This window comes from Mesoplodon mirus (genome assembly GCF_964341445.2).
Source record: "Mesoplodon mirus genome assembly, chromosome: 15".
NCBI lineage: Eukaryota > Metazoa > Chordata > Mammalia > Artiodactyla > Ziphiidae > Mesoplodon > Mesoplodon mirus.
This window is the reverse complement of record NC_138991.1, coordinates 35,360,167-35,379,069: the sequence shown is the minus strand read 5'-3', so window position 1 is coordinate 35,379,069 and position 18,903 is coordinate 35,360,167. Positions and strand designations below refer to the sequence as shown.

General features: G+C 52.2%; 1 protein-coding gene across 15 annotated transcripts in view; it reads right to left on the bottom strand.

Moving 5' to 3' along the window:
• The window catches only part of CUX1 (cut like homeobox 1), a 374,351-nt gene that overhangs the window by 30,530 nt on the left and 324,918 nt on the right, over window positions 1-18,903 (bottom strand). For 11 of the 15 annotated variants that reach the window (XM_082644032.1, XM_082644034.1, XM_082644031.1 and 8 more), the window contains 3 exons: window positions 10,330-10,632; window positions 7,792-7,980; window positions 1,430-1,694 (listed from right to left, as the gene is read on the bottom strand). The exons of the other annotated variants lie outside the window; for them this stretch is intronic. In XM_082644032.1, coding sequence (XP_082500158.1) covers window positions 1,430-1,694; window positions 7,792-7,980; window positions 10,330-10,632 — 757 coding nt within the window. The remainder of the gene's footprint in view (window positions 1-1,429; window positions 1,695-7,791; window positions 7,981-10,329; window positions 10,633-18,903) is intronic. 15 annotated transcript variants of the gene reach the window in all.

Here is an 18,903-nt window from a genome sequence, read left to right as displayed (position 1 = left end):
TGCAGTGAACTTCTGCCCACGTTTCCATTCACTAGCCTTCACTGCACTTTAGTTTACTACTTTGGAGGTTTCCTTCCGTGCAGAGGGAGCTCTCCATTTATTGTCACCGCTGACCTCACTCTGCCTCTGTTTTTATCTGATTGGTAAATGTAGGATGAATAAGCTGGCCGTGCTCAGCTCATGTACCTTGTCTTCTTGGGAGCCAGCCTACGCATGGGGAGGCCTGCCGGGGCCAGTGGTGCCATGATGGATAAACTGGCCTGGTTTTCAGGGTCAGGGAGCAAGTCTGTTTGGCTCTCACACTAAGCTACATCGGCTAACGCAGCTCATCGGCAATAAAGGTATTATTTTGGCTCCCATCTAATAGTTAACATTTTTCCAATTTGTTCAGAACCTGGGAACAACTGTGCCCTGTCAGAAGCTCCAGCAGAGCCTGTCCAATGAGGCAGGCCCCACTCTGAGGCACAACCCCCTCTAGCCCCTGACTGTCTGTGATCTTATGTTGCCTGCAACCTGTTTCAGGTTAGGAGCCATGAGGGCTCCACCTGCACTGGCTGTACATGTGTACTTGTCGCCATGGTATAACCAGGCGCACCTACCCCAGTTCTGCTGAGCCCTAGGGAAAATGATGTTTTGATGGGAACTAGCGATCAAGATGGCCACGTACAAGGCATTAAACAGGCAGGAATTTCCAGCAGGCCACTGAGAATTCTTGGTTTCTAGCAGTAGGGAGTCTTGGTTATAGCGGTGATCGACAATTCATTATCTGTCAGTGGATCTCCATGATCTAATCCAAACATTTTACCCCAGTCCTTTGTTCTAGAGGAGAGCACCGGGCCCTTCCCTCCTCAGGTAAGTTACTTAACCCCTCTGCGCTTTATGTTTTCATCTATAAAATGTGGAAAAAACTGTATCTCTTACACAGTTGTGAGGATCCAGTGATACAGTGCTGGTTAAAACACATAGCTCAGTGTCTGCAGACCTAGTAGATGCTCAATAAATCTTCATTAACTCATGACTTTCCCAGAAGAAAGGGTCTTACACTACCTAATTGATTTAATTACAAAACGAATCAAACTAATTTGGAAAACAATACTGTAAAAGACCCTGAGAAAGCATTAAAAAAATCACCAAATACACAGTCACTACTGTGGAACCATGAATGACTACACTCTCCCTTTTTAAATGGTAGCCCTGAGAGATTTTTTTTCTGGTCTCTAACTATATGACCCTACGTCTTTGGGGTTTAAAACGCCAGTACGAATAAGAAGCCAGTTAACTGACCAAACATCAAGTTCTCAATCCCCATCACATCGTCCCTGTGCACGGTGAACAGCCAGTGTCTGCAGTACCCGTCGGCCTCTTCCCGAGGGCTGAACGCGCGTTCTCTAAGCTGTAGCTGACTTACTGGGCGAGAGCAGGACCGTACCTGTAATTGTGGAACCAGTTGATGACAGTGCTGGTTTTCAAGTTGAGCTGGGTGGCGAGTTCTTCGATGGTTTTTGGTGACGGGTATGGCTTTTGCTGATATGCTCGTTTCAGAGCTTCCTTCTCTTCGGGAGCCAGCACCACTCGGGGTTTCTTCAGCTGGTGCTGGGGCTGGGGGCTGGCGCCCTGGCTGTAGTCGATGCCAGCGGAGGGGGGCTCGCAGGGCTGGCTGTCGCTAACCGAGCTGTGCCGCCGCTTCATGTAGGCTGAGGGAGGGAGAGAGGGGAGTCAGACTGAGGGGCAGGCCCAGCGGGGAGACCCGCCCCGGCCCCGCCCCCGACGCTCCGCGGTACGCCCTCCGCCCTCCGCTCCCAGACATCGTCGTGTGGACTGTGGCAGCTGCCTGCTCCTCTGAGAGCATCTCAAGACACCTGGACTAGAACCATTCTGAAACCCAACACACACTCATCGAGGACCTGCTCTGTCGTGACGTGAGGTCCCCGTCTGTCCCTGCACGACCCACGGTTTAGTGGGGACACAGAGAAGTATACAGATAGGTGACCCCAGTAAGGTGTGATAAGGGAGGCAAGCGTGGGGTGCCGCGGAGGCGGGCGCTGAGGGAGAGTACTCAGCTCAGCCTGGGGAGGGGGCCGGGGAGGCTTCCTGGGAGACATGATGATTAAACTGAATCTTGAAGGACAAAGGGATTAACCAGAAAAACTAGGCAGCGAAGTAAAGATGGCAGGAGGCTGCTCCAGAAAGCGGGAATAGTGTGTGCAAAGACACAGAGGCACGAAACAGCACGGTCGAAGTGTGTTGTGTGTGTGTGTGTTGTGTATGTGTGCACGCGCGTGCACATGGCGGGTGGGGTGTGGTGGAGTTGTCGGACCTAAAGGTGGAGAGATGGGCGGCCAGGGTAGGCCACAAGTTTGGACATTACCTAGAAAGCAGTGGGAAGAGACGAAAAGATTTTAATGAAGGGAATGATGTGATCGGCTCTCTGTTTCTGAATGGCTGCCTTGGCGACAGCTCGGAGGGTGGAGTGGGAAGGACTGGAAGGAAGAAGCTCAGTCGGGAGGCAAGAAGAATAAAGATGTGCACTAAGGCAGTGGTGATGGGGCTGGAGAAAAGCAGACGGATGGTGGAGCTCTGAGGGGTGGAACTGACAGGCCGTGGTGGCTGACTCAGCGAGGGACCAGAGTGAGCGGCGCTGAGGACGGCCCCCTGGTCTCAGGCGTGGGAGGTGAGGTGGGTGCTGGTGTCATTGGGCTGGGTATCACAGAAGGAGCAGATTAAAGGGAGAAGATGATGGTTCGTCTTGGAAACGTGGAGTTTGAGGGGCCTCTGGGTCACCCATGTCGAGATGTTCTGTAGGCAGTTGGAAAGACAGGTGTTAAGCTCAGAGAATCGTCCGGGCTAGAGAGAGGAACTTGGAACCACTAGAACAGAACTTGTAGTTCAGTCAGAGACCTTGATGAAAAAGAGCAAGGCCGAGAATGGAAACCTGGAAAACACCCACATGCAGAGGATACCCCAGGAAGCAGCCGCCGTGAAGGATACATAGACGGGAGGCAAACCAGGAGACAGTGATGTGAGGAAGGGATGAGTGAGGAGTGAGGGTCCCTGTGTCAGTGCTGCAGAAAGGAAGGTCCAACAAGCACCCAGGATGTCCCGGGTGCTTAGACATTAGGAGGTAACTGGAGGCCTTGGTGAGCAGATACAGTGGAGCTGTGGGAGCAGAAGCCAGACTGCAGTGGATTTAATAGTGAACAGGAGGTGAGAAAGTGGAGGTAGTGGGCAGGAGTTACTATTCTAGGAAGCCTAACTGTAAAAGAAAAGTGAGAGACAGCACGGCTTCTAGAAGGGAAGTCCCAGGTCGAGGGTGGCCCTTTAAAGATGAGAGAGAGCTGATGTTTCCAAGCTGATGGGGGAGAAGACAGAGAGAACTGGGGCTACAGGTGAGGGAGGAGACAGCCACCGGAGGTGCATGAGGTGTGTCCTGAATACAGGAGTAGCAGGGGAGGGGAAGGGTGGAGTGGGTGGACATACAGACACATTTATAGGGACTGAGGTGGGGAGAGTTGACGGCCTTGGTTTTCTTTATGATGTAGGAAGGCAGGAGGAGGGGTGATCTGAAGAGATGGAAATGGAGTCTTGAGAGAGGTCGGTGAGAAATGGTGGTGGGGATGGAGGGGGTGATGGCGGGGGTGGAGAGAAGCACAGAGGACCCTACTGAAACCGGAGATACAAATCTGAGGCGGCACCGACCCGTGTAGGTCCCAGACGCCAAGGAGGTTGGGTGAAGAAGATGGGCAGGGCGCTAACCCAAGGCTGGAACTTGCAGGGGGATGAGGAATGAAAAGGTGTGCGATAGAGTATCATGGCCACAGAGTACCAAAGCGGGGATCGGGGTGGGGGGTGGTGTTCTGGGGAAGGAGAGAGGGCAGCAGAGGGCAAACTGCTGGGGGAAAGCCTGGGAGGGGATATCCAGACTCTGGAGGCCATCTGGGGTCAGGTGGGATGAACGGAGAAACGTGGAAAGGTGGACGAACAGTGGAATGTGGTCAGTGACAGGGGACCTGAACTCAGGCTTCGAGAGGTAGGGTAGTTGTGGGCGAGGATGCAATTTGGGGAATCAAGGGTTGAGGAGGTCAAAGAACTTGAGGCCTGGGTGCTGGACAGGTCAAATGGGTCTTAAAATTCCCCTGGGTGAGGCAGGACATGGGCGTGGAGGAAGGCGCTGATCCAGGGGCCACAGTCTTGAGAAAACGTAGACAGTGAGCAGGAGGGTGGCGGACGGAGGTGAGAAGGGGCTTCGAGAAAACCTGCTGGACCGAGCTTGGAGGAGCCTCCTAACCCAGGAGTGGAGGAGCGGCCAGAGCAGGGCTCAGAGGTCAGGAAACGCGTGGCCCGGAAGGCAGAGCAGCTGGCGCGAGGGGAGGATGTGTGCTGTTCACGTGTCTTTTTACTGTGGAATAAGGGTTAAGAGCGGTGGGCAGCGGGCCTGAGACAAGGCTCAGGGACTCAGGTGCGACTGTCACCTGGGGATGTGCTGAGTGGGCTGCGAGGGAAATGGGGGGTGATTCCTAGGAGCTATTTGCTCGACCAGTGCTGCACGCGCTTCGTCTGCTCGTTTCTGTTACGTGTCACTAATCACCAACTACGCTTCAACTTAAAAACCATTTGGACTTCTTGAGCAAACGAATCATCCACAGAGGTCATTCTAGTGAACTAATTTGGAATACGGTCCGAAAATTCCTTAAAACTTCTTAAAACTGAGGAAAGTTGAGAAACAGTGTTATTTAATTCAAAGGGCATGGAGTAGTAAGAGCAGTATCTGTTCAGCAGCGGACATTTGTCATCTAGTCCTCACAGTTACCTTACGGGAGAGAGATCGGTATCATTCCTACTTACAGGCGGAAAAACTGAAGCCTAGAGAGGTTCAGTGATTCACCTGAGGTCACACAGCTAGTAAGTGACAGAACTGAGGTTGACCTAAGTCTGTTCTGGGAAGCACTGCCTGCCCTGCCCAGCCAGATGGTGGCCAGCCCCCCTCCCCGCCTCCGCCCTGCCCGGCCACGGCATGGGAGCGGGGCCCGGGGCTGTGTCCGTGGGAGCTGAGGGAAGCCAGGGAGACACACTTCAGCAGCACTGACACGTGGGTCTCAAATGTCACAGAAGACTATCAGGGTCCATCTGTAGCCTCCAGGGAGGGGAGCCCAGCCCCCGAGCTAGCTGAGGCTGCGAGTGTGTGTGTGTGTGTGTGTGTGTGTGTGTGTGTGTGTCTGTCTGTCTGTCTCCACGTGCTTGGAACTGTGTGAACATGTAGGTTCAGGGCTATCTCATGAAGGGAACAGAAAGCAGAGGGCGGACTAGGGTAGAGAAAGAGATGTACGAGAATGAAAGAAAGGAGAACAATAAAAGATTTGCGCTAAAGGGTGAAGCAGCAAAAGCTTTACGGAAGAGGAGGAAGCACAGCATACATGGGAATCCTACAGTCTGGATTGCCTGGTGCAGAATTTTTAACCTAGGCTAGACTGGGGGCAAAGCTTATTTTCATCTATTTTAAAGGGATACAAATTATTTTAATAACTCTCATTTAGTGAGCGCTTATATGTGCTGGTTGTTATACTAGGTACATTCTAATCCTTACAACTGGAAAAAGTATTACGTCCATTTTACAGATGCAGAAACTTAGGCTAGGGAGTTCCTTAACATGCCATTTTATGGTTAGAACTCAGACATAACTGAGAAGCAGATCTTCTCCCCCTAAAATGAATGTGGTGAAGAGTCAAGAGGCTTCAAAGAAATGAGCCTGGTCTGTCCAGCCAGCCCCCTCGCATTGGGCGGGTGACCGATCGTCTATGGAAATCACAGGAAGTGCTGTGCCCTGGGTCACCCGCTGTTGTGTCTGAGGGGTCAGATGCCTCGGCCTCCTGCTGGGACTGGTTATGAGCATCCCTACCAGTGAGAGTTGACAGGGGGCCTGCAGCTGCTCAGGGACTTTGGGATGTGAGGAGGGGCCTGGGCCCCAGTGAGACAGTAACTGTTCTGTGACACAAGATGGCGCCCAGGGCCTGTGCAGGAGGGAGTGGAGGCCTAGGAAGCCCCCAGAGATCTGTTTATGGAGGCTGAGGTCTTTTCCTACTGGCCCAGGAGAAGCACACCAGGGAGTGGTACGGCCAGGGCCCGCGCACAGGAGGTGGCCTTCGGGAGGGATGCCTTCTGACAGAGTGCACGCAGCTTTAGAACTGCTTGGGGTGGACTCTTGTTGAAAGTCTGTGATGGAGGTACTGGGTTCACGATACCATTCTCTCTGCTTTTATGTCTGAAATTTCCCATGATCAAAAGTCAAACAGTTTTGCGGGGGGGTGTGACGTGGCACCAGGCCTCTGGAGCCTGCCCACAGCTGCGGCCTGCGTCAGAGCCTTGGTCTGCAGCCTGAGGGTGGGCAGGGCAGGAGCCCCCCGGAGGGCCTCGGCTGGCGTGGCAGCCGCGGCCTGGGCACGTGGTCCCGGCGTGGCAGGCGCTCGGCCCAGGGCAGCAGAACACATGCATATCTGAGAGCACTGGCTGTGAAGCCTAACAGCCCACATTTGGATTCCTGCTTATGCCGACTTGAAGTCAGGTAAGTTTCATGATGCCAGAGCCTCATTTTTCCTGGATAATAACATCTCTACTGGATGGAGTTATGTGGGTTGAGTGAAGTCTCAGCACAGTGTCTGCAAATAGGAGGCACTTTGAAACTAGAAGTCTCTAGGCCAGAGACTCTCCCTCACCCTCAGAGCCCAGCCCTTTCCCCGGTTGGGTGAGGACAGTGATGCCCAGCTGGAGGTGAGCATCACACGCCCCTGGTGAACTCAGAGGGTACGAGCCCGGGCTCCACCCACCCCCGGCTCAGGCGCGCTGGGGGTGGGGCCGGGCACAGTCACACGGGTGGTTGTGATGCCCGCTCTTTGGTGAGATCCCCTGCAGAAGCTGAGGAAGGGGGGTGGTCACAGCTTCCTGCAGCCAGACCGGCAGCTGGTGCCCACTCTTCCACATCTAAGGGATTCAGCAACCACCAGGTGAGCTCGCAGCACCAAAGGTGACCCAGGACTGTCCCCTCCAAGGGGAGGACTCACTGACAAGGGGCAGCACGTGCAGTGCAAACCAGGACACAGAGCAGGTGTCACTTCCTGCCACCAAGGAAATCCCTCAGGGTTTCTTCTGTGCCGTAACCTGGAGCAGAACGCTGCTCAGCATTTGAGAGGGCTCGGGATGTGTCTGGAGAAGAGAGCTGCTCTTAGCTCTCTAGGAGGTCGTATCCTCTACAGCCCCAGAGACGGTAACGTAACAGCAAGAGAGAGGTCTGTCCTGGCAGGAATTTGCTCTGCTGTTCTCCAGGCTGGGCGGCCTCCATGGAGGTGGCTAACTTCTCTGAACCAGAGACTTCTTATTTACAGATGCATTTTTAAACCACCTCTTTGTGGAAGCCCTGCCATGTGGTACGCGTGCGATGAAGTGTTTTAATACCCCACCCATCCAACAAAACAAAAGACAACAAAGGAGCCACCACCAAGTGGCCTTATTCTCCTGAAGAAGAAAAAGGTACACTGGTCGCCAGGGTGACTGAGGAATGATCACAGTGCCCCCCAGGGCTAAATGCCTTTGGATTCAGGCTGCTAGGCAGAAAAAGCCACACATCTTCCCAGTCCTTTTAGGTACTCATCGGTGGATGATCCTCAAAAAATCCTTCGCCCTGCCTTATAGTCCCTTGGGCATGGATCAGTGTGCCTCCTCAGCTCTGTGTGAAGGCTTTAAAAGCGACAGCGCGTTTATAAATGAGAAAGCGATTGGCTGGGGCAGGCGGCAGGGAGTTACCTTTCTTTTCCATCCGTTTCATGTCCATCAGCTTCTCAACGTTGTTGGGGTCATTCAGCCACAGCTGCATCCGGACAAAGGGCTCCCGCCCCTTCAGACTGAGCTTGTGCCAGGGCTTTGGGCGAGCTAGGAGGTCGGAGACGGAGCCTTGGGTGAGCCCTAGGATGGTCTCCCCAAACAAGCGCTGACCTAGAGAGAGAACAGAACCAAGAGTGATATCACTGCTGAGACCCAGGGATCTGGCGGAAGAAGTATGTGTCAGGTTAAAATCAGAAATGGGGGTTCAAGACCCACGGTCTGATCAGCTGGCTCCCGACTTAGAGTGAGCACTTTGTAGAAGCACTTCCTCAACCAGACTGGTAACGAACTCCACTGGTGATGGAGTCAGTATTACTCTTGCATTCTGGCTACACACAAGGTTTCTCTCAAAAAAGCCTCTGGGCTTCGGATGAACCGAGGCCTGGATGACACCTGCGGCTTTTATCAGAGGTGGTTAATCCCAAAGCCGAACTCAGGAGGTTGAGCAGCTCGTGGGGAGACCTCCTTTTTACAGCCTCAAACCACAGGGCCGTCTGCACTGGCTCCTTTCACGATTAGTGAGGTTACCAGGTCCTGCTGAGAAAACAGGCCACTTGACCCAAGGTCACAGCAGGAAAGAGAAAAAGAAAGAGCTCCTCAGCTTTATTTTCCTGAAAAGCAGGCCATTTCCAACTCTAAAGTCTGTCCCCGCAGTTCAAGCAGCCTGCTTCCCAGGCTGATCAGAGGGTATTTCGCTCTGGAGAGCACAGCGGCGTTAGGTCTGCAATGTTCGTCAGAGGCTTAGAAAGAAAATTTCTCTTCTCTGAGCGCCATTCAGCTGCCAGTGAAGAGGGGCCACCACTTTTTTTTTTTTTTTTTTTTTTTTTTTTGCGGTACGCGGGCCTCTCACTGTTGTGGCCTCTCCCGTCGCGGAGCACAGGCTCTGGACGCGCAGGCTCAGCGGCCATGGCTCACGGGCCCAGCTGCTCCGCAGCGTGTGGGATCTTCCCGGACCGGGGCACGAACCCGTGTCCCCTGCATCGGCAGGTGGACTCACAACCACTGCGCCACCAGGGAAGCCCCCACCACTTTTAAAGGTACGCACGAGAACCAGGCACAACCTGAAGGACTGGACGGGAGGACTTAAATGCACAGGACTGCCAGTGGAAGTGGAGACCGGGATCAGAGGCCAGTGTCTGGTACCATAAAGCCTATGGATCATGACCCCGGCTCTACCCCGCAGTGCAGGGGGACCGTGGACGACCGGCTTGTTCCCCCTGCGGCTCACGTCCTCCATCTGTGAGAGGGAAACACCCCCAGCTGCACTCGCAGCAGTTACAAGAGCGCTGCCTTGTAAGAAGCGGGACCCGAAGCAGAAGTTTACTGCGTGGAAAGCTTTGGATGTGAGAAATTAAGTGTTTTTGATATCAGTCATTTTAACTGAGATATACATTTACTGATTTTGTGGTTTCTCTGCTTTTCAAACTCTCAGTTTAGCCTATATCTCATTTCATTCCAAGGAGCTTGTTATGTCAGGAAAGCGATATATATGAACAGCTTAGTTACGATTTGCTTGACCCACCCAGCTGTATGGGGCAGGGGTGGGGGGCGGAAATCAAGTGATTATTCTTAGAAAATTATCTGTATTACTTTTAGAGGTTCCACAGCAGTGGCTCTCAATCATTTTTGAGTCCCAGACATATTTGAGAACCTGAAGAAAGCTACTGACCCTCACCCTTTAAAATGTGCACGCACACACACATCCTGCTATGACTTTAAGAGACTAACCCATGAACACCTCAAGATCCCAGGTCAGAGGTTAAGCGGATGACTGGGTCTTGACCAAGCTGCCTAATTCATCTGTAACTTGGCCCCCTTTGTGTCTATTACTCCTCTCACACACCCTGGGAGGGGAGGCAGCTTCTTTCCTGGAGAAGCCAAGACCAGCTGGAGCAACCATGAAGATGCCTCTCATCTCTAAATCCAGGGTGACGCTGCGATGGAGCCTCTTCTACTCAAAGAGGAGGAAGTCGTCTCCCTGGTGTGAAAAGTTTCACCCCTCAGATCAGTTTTGCCTTCACAGCAAATCTGAACCCTGCCTGTTGGGCTCTCCCGTGACGCCACCCAGATGCTACTGGGCTCATGGCTGATCCTGCCCTGGTCTGCACAATCCCCACCCCCTCCGCCAGGATTCAGAGCTCCACTGGGCATGCCCCCATTGGTGGCCGGAGTGTATGGCCTGAGTTGGCTCCGGCCGGCATGCTTGTCTTCCAAGAGGTCCTGCTTGGGGCGCAGGGGCGGGGCTGGGCTGGGCTGGGCCTGACCTTAGACCTCTAACACCCTTATGAACCCTTAGTGCTCACAACTGTAGGACGTTTTAGGTTCTTACAGGCAGCCTGTGAACGTTTAAACCCTTTGGCTGGCTCAGCCTGAGGCCCCCCTTCCACTCGCTCTTCCTGAGAACTCCCGACAGGAGACGACCTGCCACCGCCTGACCGAGCAGCTGGGGAGGGAACCTACCCAGGTTGTTGTCGGTCAGCACCTCCTTGACCCTCTTGGTTATGCCGTAGGTGTCCAGCTCTGGAGACATGGCCACCAGCTCTTGAATGCTGAGAGCCGAGTGTCCGGAGAGAGGCAGCGGGGTGGTGGGCTGGGAGTCTGAAGCGGGCGGGTCGCTGGGTTCTGGCGGTTTGCCGTCCTTATTTGTTTCAATGGGGGGACAGGGCTGCTGGACCAGTTCAGTCAAACTCTTCACTGATTCGCTAGAGCTCATTGGTGATTCGGGTGCAGGGCTGCAGCTGGCAGAGGTCTTTGGAGTGCTTTCTGTAATCAAAGCACACAGAAAACCGAGGCTGAAAACAGCTGTCTTTCACCATGTGCATCTACTTTCCGTATCTAGGAATTACTAATTAAACGTCTGTTTAAGAAGGAGACAGTATGGCAGTCTATGGATTTAAATGAATTGTTTCATAGTTTTTTTGGCTGAGAATTAACCTTTCATTTTCTGTATTAAAAAATAAAAAACAGCAACAGAAGAAAAACTAGGAGTTTAAAGAGAAGGTCTCTGAAGGCTCAATAAAGGGCATTCTGTTAAAAAATACGTCCTATTAGTCACGTGCTATCACTGTCATGATTTCTTCCGATGGAACCCCTTAATTCTTTAATTCAGAGGTACCTTGGCTAGATTATAATTTGCATATTTATTTTGTCTATAATTTCCAGCACAAAATGAATGGACATAGTATTTTAAATGAGGGCTGCCTACGATGTGTGGTCACCACAGCAATGAAGACCCTTGTAGATGAGACCTAAGTCCTCGGCCGCCTGGTGCTGAGCTGGGACCCCAGGTCGGTTCTCACTGTGATCCCGGAGGGCTCCATGGCACCCTACCTGGAGGGAACCGATGGAAGAGGAGTGCCCACCCTGCTCTCTGCCAGAGCCCAGGATGTGCTTCTGAAAGCCTAGCTCTCTGTCTATGCCATGCTGTCACCAACACTGGAAGAGACGGGGCCAGTGTGGCCAGTCAGGTCTCCATGCTCTCCTTTCATAAGAAGGAGCTGTCTTATTGCAGGTGCCCGGCAGGGAGTGCCACCGTGCTCTGTTGCTGAGCAGTCCCTTCGGGCCTCTCTGGTAGCAGTACCCGTAAAACCTGACATCCGTTCTCGTTTTGGGATGCCTGGAATAAAGGCTTTTGCCATTTTCTAATTTCCAAATATAGAGAAAATGCAAAGTGACCTAGCACTGCGGTCCTACCTGCCTTTGGCTCAGAGTCTGGGTGCAATCTCTGCCCCCACTCCCCGCTCCCACCAGGCACGGCACACGGGGAGATCCCACAGCACCCTGTGTGAGGGGCCAGGCCAGGCACTGTCACAGGGCTCTACAGCCCCAGAGAGATGACAGCTCATGAGGCCGGGCCACGCAGTGAGTGTGAGCACACATGGGCGGCCCCCCCCGACACCCGCGACCTGACTAAAGAAAATGTAAAACTAAAGAGTAACTGAATTTTAACTGATCGTATAACTGGGGTGTCCTTTGATGGACATATGATATCCAGGATAACAACCTATTCTCAACTCAAGAGGATGGGAAATGTATTCCAGATACAAGGGATATTTTGTATAAATACCTAGAAAGAAAATCCCAAATAAAACAACTGCAATTCAACCGATAAACCCATCTGTTGTCCTAAACCAGGACAGAGGTCCACCATCACATAATGCTGTGTCCTCAACGTGGAAAATCAGGTTAAAAACAAAACAAACAAACAAACAAAAAAAACACTGGTTTGTGAAAGCTGTAAAAGAGACGGACGTAAACAGCAGAAATGGTCCATATAAATCCTTAAGGCAGTCTGAATCCTACAAATCGGATTTCTTCTCTCTGCTCACCTCCAGGTCATCATACAACTGGATATAAAACCCAGCAAACGTTATTTTTGAATCTGAAGCAGCAATGGAATTGCACTGTGAACTTGCCCTGAGTCACCCAGGCGAGGGACCAATTTGGCAGATCATTCATCTTGCTCACTGTATACTGTCAAGGATGGCATGAATTCCCCACATGATAAACAGATTTCTTCTCAGGTTTGTGTCCTTTAACCCACAGCAAGGTCAGAATCATGGCTGCCTGGAGAACATACCGGCCGGCACTGCTGCCCGAGCACCACCCGTTTTGTTCTGGCACCAGCGCAGGCGGGTGCCCTGAATAGCTCGAGTGGAGGCATGTTTCTTTCTTCCAGGCATCCTCAGCAAGACGCTTGCACGCATTTTTGCCAGGAAAACCCTCTGAGAGAACCGACCAGAGGTGCTCGCCACATGTTACTGGTGTCCCTCTGTGCTCCCAACCGTGACTGCAGACAAGGGTAATCCCGCCCCCCCGGCCGAGATCAAAACCCCACTGGGCCTGGGAATGTACTGGGTGGCTGGTATCTGCACCTCCACCATGAGTCTGTGTCTAAACTGTACTGGCTGAGTGACAACTGTTCACCGACAGACACAGGTGCACACAGGTGCCACCGTGGTCTCAGGTCACCGAGAGCAGAATTGGGCCCACGTTCTTGGAGCGGCCTCACTGGACACACCACGAATCCACAGGCTCAGAACATCACATTGGAAAGTCATTCAATTCTCTAGAAAGCTACTTCCAGTAAGCACCACAAAACCAGACCCATCAACCAGCTCCCATCGACCCCTGGTGAGGGGACCGGGCCCCTCGGTGCCAGGAGGACAGGTACCCGTATGACTCACCATCTTGACAGAGCAAGAAACATGGTCAACAGAGAAGAAGAAATATTTTCTTTTCCAAAAATTAGCAAATGGAGCCCTCTGATTAAAACAAGACGTTTTGAATGAACAAGGCTTTGGGCTCTTCTGTGTAACTAAAAATAATTTAAACAAGAAAAAAAGGAGGAGCCCTGGGCTTGGCACTAAGGCATTGAGCCTGGGGATGGGGGCTGCCTCTACTAGCTGGTGGTGCTAACTTGAATAGGATTCCTAACTTCCTGCAACATCCCAGTTTCCTCATCTGAAAAATGAGGAAATGAGGAAAAATGAGGAAATGAGGGTTGTAATGAGGAACGAACCTGCCACATGGTCAGCACTAAGGAAACCTGAACTCGATGTTAAAAAAAAAAGTAGTTATTAAATTGAACATATTTGTCTATATAAAGTTCCCCTGGGACTTCCCGGATGGCACAGTGGTTAAGAATCCGCCTGCCAATGCAGGGGACACGGGTTCGAGCCCTGGTCCCGGGAGATCCCACGTGCCACGGAGCAACTAAGCCTGTGAGCCACAACTACTGAGCCTGCGCTCTAGAGCCCGCGTGCCGCAACTACTGAAGCCCATGTGCCTAGAGCCCGTGCTCTGCAACAAAGAGAAGCCACTGCAATGAGAAGCCCACGCATCACAACGAAGAGCAGCCCCAGCTCGCCACAACTAGAGAAAGCCTGCGTGTAGCAATGAAGACCCAACGCGGCCAAAAGAAAAAAAAACAGGTCTCCCCTGCACGCAGTGTAAATCTCCTCATGATTTATTGCTGTTTCTTCCATAGTTCCTGGCACACGACTGAGATGCTGGTGATAGACTCAACAGCTACATCTTGTGTGATACCATTTAGATGATATTCTGGAAAGGGTAAAACTACAGGGACAGAAAACAGATCAGTGTTGCTAGGGTGAAGGGCAGGAGTTGCCTACAAAGGGGCACGAGGGAATTTTGGGAGGCTGATGGAATTATTCTATATCTTGATTACTGAAATGCATAGAATGCCTCTATGCGGGCAGAGTGAATTTTACTGTATGTGAATTATATGTCATTATCAACTTACTTAGGACAAAAGTGCCAGCAGAAACAATGAACAAAGATGCATTATTCCATACTTCTTTCACTCATTCCCCAAGTCTGTTGAGTCAGGCCAGTGGGAATACGGCAGTGAACGTAGCACACAGCAGGGGGGTGGGGACACTGATGTGGCCTGGGGATCAGAGACCTCCTGGGAGGGTGACATTTCAGGGGGACTTCAGGCATGAATAGGAATTAGCCAGCTAAGTTGGGAGGAGTAGCAGTGACAAGGAAGGGAGATAGATTGTTCCAGATACCTGGTGGGTTTCAGTCATCAATAAAATTGAGTGTAGCAAGAAAATGAGGCAAAGAGAGGTGGTCCCCAGGGGCTGGGTTGTGCAGGGCCTTTGAGTTGGTTACAGTGTCTTTTAATTTTTGGGCAGTCGGGAGCCAGGGCACGTTCATACAATATACCACGTGCTATGAACAGCGGCAAGAGGGTCAGGACTACAGTCACGTGGACCAGCATGAAAGCGTAATGGTGAGCCCACAAAGCAAGGCACAGAACGAAACAGATGACAACACTGATGCACAAGCCGAAAAGCTGCATGCGCTATGTGCTGTGTGTGGCAGTTAGACCCTCAGTGAGGGTATAAAATCACGTCCAGGAAAGACAAAGTGCACGCACATTCAGGACAGACGGTAGCTGACTTCTAGGCGGAATGAGACTAGGGAGAGGCTGACATTTTATTTCTTAAAAATACAGGATTGGGCTTCCCTGGTGGCGCAGTGGTTGAGAGTCTGCCTGCCAATGCAAGGGACATGGGTTCGTGCCCCGGTCTGGGAAGATCCCACATGCCGCGGAGAGGCTGGGCCTGTGAGCCATGGCAGCTGAGCCTGTGCGTCCGGAGCCTGTGCTCCACAACGGGAGAGGCCACAACAGTGAGAGGCCCGCGTACCGCAAAAAAAAAACCCCAAACCCCCAAAAAACAGGATTGAATAATGACCCATTCAGTTTAGCCCTTTAGTTAGGGCTAAAGTTGGGTGATCGGCATTCGCTGGGTTATTCTGTAATTTCATGTTTGAAATATTATAGGCCTAACGTCAAAGAGTAAGAAAGTAAACAAGTTCACTGTTGCTTCAGTACAGAGAAAGAACTTGCAGACAGCACGGCTGGGGCCGGGAGGTCGTCGGGGACAGCGGATGGAGGCTGAGGAGGGCAGGCAGTGGGGTGGGGAGAAGTATGTAGGTTCAGGTGAGATTTAGGAGATCGCGTCAACAGGACTGGGGGCTGAGTGGATGTAGGGAGAGGGCTGAGCAAGAGGGGGTGTGTCCCACGTTGTGGCCTGGGCTACGGGGTGTGTGGGGTGCCGTTCTGAGAGGGGATGCACTGCAGCAGGAGCATCCTGGGGTGAGGGGGAAGACGATGTTAAGAAACCTTACTCTTGGGGCTTCCCTGGTGGCGCAGTGGTTAAGAATCCGCCCGCCAATGCAGGGGACACGGGTTCGATCCCTGGTCCGGGAAGATCCCACGTGCGAGGAGCAACTAGGCCCGTGCACCACAGCTACTGAGCCCATGCACCACAACTACTGAAGCCCGCGCACCTAGAGCCCATGCTCCGCAACAAGAGAAGCCACCGCAGTGAATGAGAAGCCCGCGCACCACAATGAAGAGTAGCCCCCGCTCACTGCAACTAGAGAAAGCCCGCACACGGCAATGAAGACCCAACACAGCCAAAAATAAATAAATAAAATAAATAAATAAACCCTATCGTATGACCTCTTGTAACAGCAGCTAGTGCTCAAGCAAATGTTTCTTGTGCACTCACTGTGCGCCAGGCACTGTGCTGAGGCACGTATCCATGTGTCCAGACCTCAGAAATGCGATGGTGAGGCCCTCAAAGCCAACCCACCTCTAGGATGAGGGAAGGGAACTGAAACACCTTTACAACCTCGCCTGAATGCAGCCGTGTGCTAAGGGCATTTACACACTGGTTCATTCAATCCTCACGATGGTCCTGTGGTGGAAATATAAACCCCGCACTCCAGGCGACGAAACCGAGGCTCCGATGGGCATTGTGACATATCTCCCAGGTCACTTGGGTGGAGCGAGGATCTGACCAGCTCAGGAGTGGAAAGCCCCCACCGGCCAGTCACTGCGGTGTCACAACAGCCTGCCTCTGCCTTCATTCATTCATTCACTCGCCCAAGCAAACTTTTTTAGAGCACCTGCTCTGTGTTGTACACTCTGCTCAGCAGTGGGGATAAGACAAAATTTTTTGTTTTGCTTTATTTTATTTTATTTTATTTTTGGCTGTGCCTTGCGGCTTGTGGGATCTTAGTTCCCCGACCAGGAACTGAACCAGGGGCCACGTCCTAAACCACTGGACCACCAGGGAAATCCCCAAGGATAAGAGGAATTCGACAGAGACCTTGCTCTCAAAGAGTCTGCAGCCTGCGGGACTGGGGCAACTAAAAATGCGTGCTTTGCATTAAGAGCCCAACTACACAGACCATCTATCCAATTCTGACGGCAATAGTAAGGTGTTACATTTAAAAAGTGATCTGTGTGGATTAATTTTTTGGGGAGGGCTTCGAATCTTGCAGAAGAGTAGCCCGGTGAGTAAGATACAGATAGTACAGACAGTGACTCAAGGCCCTCTGAAACACACAGAGCTTTCAGGAACTATAAAAGGATTATGAAAAATATTATATTCCCAAAACAGCAGGCAAACAACAGCTGCCTTAAGTTTTCAATAGAAGCCAACTGAAAATCCACACCCGCCATAATTTTCAGAGACAAATCTCTCTGCAGATTACCCAATCCACTGTTTAAATTTCCATACCCAGCCCTCTATCTGCAGTAATAATAACCCAAATTCCATTTAGTGTTCATTTGAGCAGTCAGGATAAAGTCATTTCTTATTATCTCCCCACTGTGTAAAAAACAGCTTGAAGGTAGGAAGTCAGCAAGCATTTTCACCAAAAAGTAATTATTGTAAGTGACATTTTTACTGCTGGCATGCCATAAGGCGAACTGTGCATTCAGAAGGACAAGTTGCTGAAACAAAATGACAGGGTACTCTGTGACATTCTGACAAGAACCCAAACATTATTTAACTGGCGGCTGGTCTGATGCACCGCTTTTCATTATGTCCATAGTTTAGGCTTTGAGCCCGCGCCAAGCCAGGAAATTCCAAGCGCCTCTACAGACTGTCAAGTATGGAAGATGGGAGAGAGAAAGAGAAGTTTGGGGGAGCAGTGGGGTCACGGCCTGGCACATGGAAACATGACTGAGGGAGGGAGGAAGTCAAAGGGCAGAGGAAGAGGGGTCCCAGGGAGGCAGAGGGCAGAGACGGAGCCCGAGGGGAGACGGGAGCTTCGGCGCTGCAAGTGGCACGGCCATGCAAGGACCTACAGAAGGTTCTGGAGTGCCTGGTGCTGGCGTCCTCGGTCCAGCGGGTGCCCTGGTGGCCTGGAAGGACCCTACCCAGCTTGAGGGGCCTCGACAGTGATGACAGCTTCAGAGGCCACCGCAGGATGACCGCCAGCCCGGGACGCTTCCCAGCCGAGTTCAGACGTGGAGATCGTGGCGGGGACACAGAACCCAAGCCGAAACACAGGGACGTGCTCACGGCTCACGCGGTTTCTGTCTGAAGAGACCCCCCGCCACCTGAGGGTTCATGGCCGCCGGGCCTCTTTAGAAATAACGAGCTTCTCTGCGTCGAAAGTGAACGGCTGCCTAATTTGCCCTGGGTTTTAGTGCCACACGGTGACGTCAGACCCTCTCTCTAACATCTCTGAGCACCAAACCTTTCCTGGGGGGCGGCGGGGGGCTCCCTGCCTCCGAGTCTCTGAGCAGATGCTCGTCGCCCGTCAGGACCCCCATCCTATTTCTCCAGCCACATATCTCCGTTAGGCACGGCCAACATAAAAACGTGGAGTTTTTGATTGGCATTGACATATACATACTGCTATATATAAAGTAGGTAACTACTAAGGACTTGCTGTATAGCACAGAGAACTCTACTCAATACTCTGTAACGGCCTATACGGGAAAAGAATCTAAAAAAGAGTGGCTATATGTATATGTATAACTGATTCAGTTTGCTGTACACCTGAAACTAACACAACGTTGTAATTCAACTACACTCCAATAAAAATCCAAAAAACCCCACAAAACATGGAGCATTTTGGGCTTCCCTGGTGGCGCAGTGGTTGAGAGCCCACCTGCCGATGCAGGGGACACGGGTTCATGCCCCGGTCCGGGAAGATCCCACATGCCGTGGAGCGGCTGGGCCCGTGAGCCATGGCCGCTGAGCCTGCGCGTCCGGAGCCTGTGCTCCACAACGGGAGAGGCCACAACAGTGAGAGGCCCGTGTACCGCAAAACAAACAAACAAAAAACAAACAAAAAGAAACATGGAGCATTTTGCTTTTGCGTATGCGTGGTCTTTGGACTGATTAGCAGAGGCTTGAAAGAAAATATGTGGAGACGTTCATAGACGTCTCAGAGACACGCAGGACCTTTCACACCCTTCCCGCCACGCCACTGCACGCTTGTTACCGAGAAAGGAACAGAAATAACCTAACAACACACTAAGGCATGTCGGAGCGTGTGAAGTGGCCCCACTACAGAACAGCCTGCTTTCCAAGGGCCTGCGCCTGACGCCGGTGGGGGGGTAACGGGGGGCCTCGGGCCCCATCCCCAAGGGCCTGGGCGGGTCTCCCCCTAGCCCGGGGAAAGCCTGATCCCAAAGAGGCGGCATCACACACTGGCGCCCACCCCTCCCACGGCCAGGCCCTGCCTGCCCTC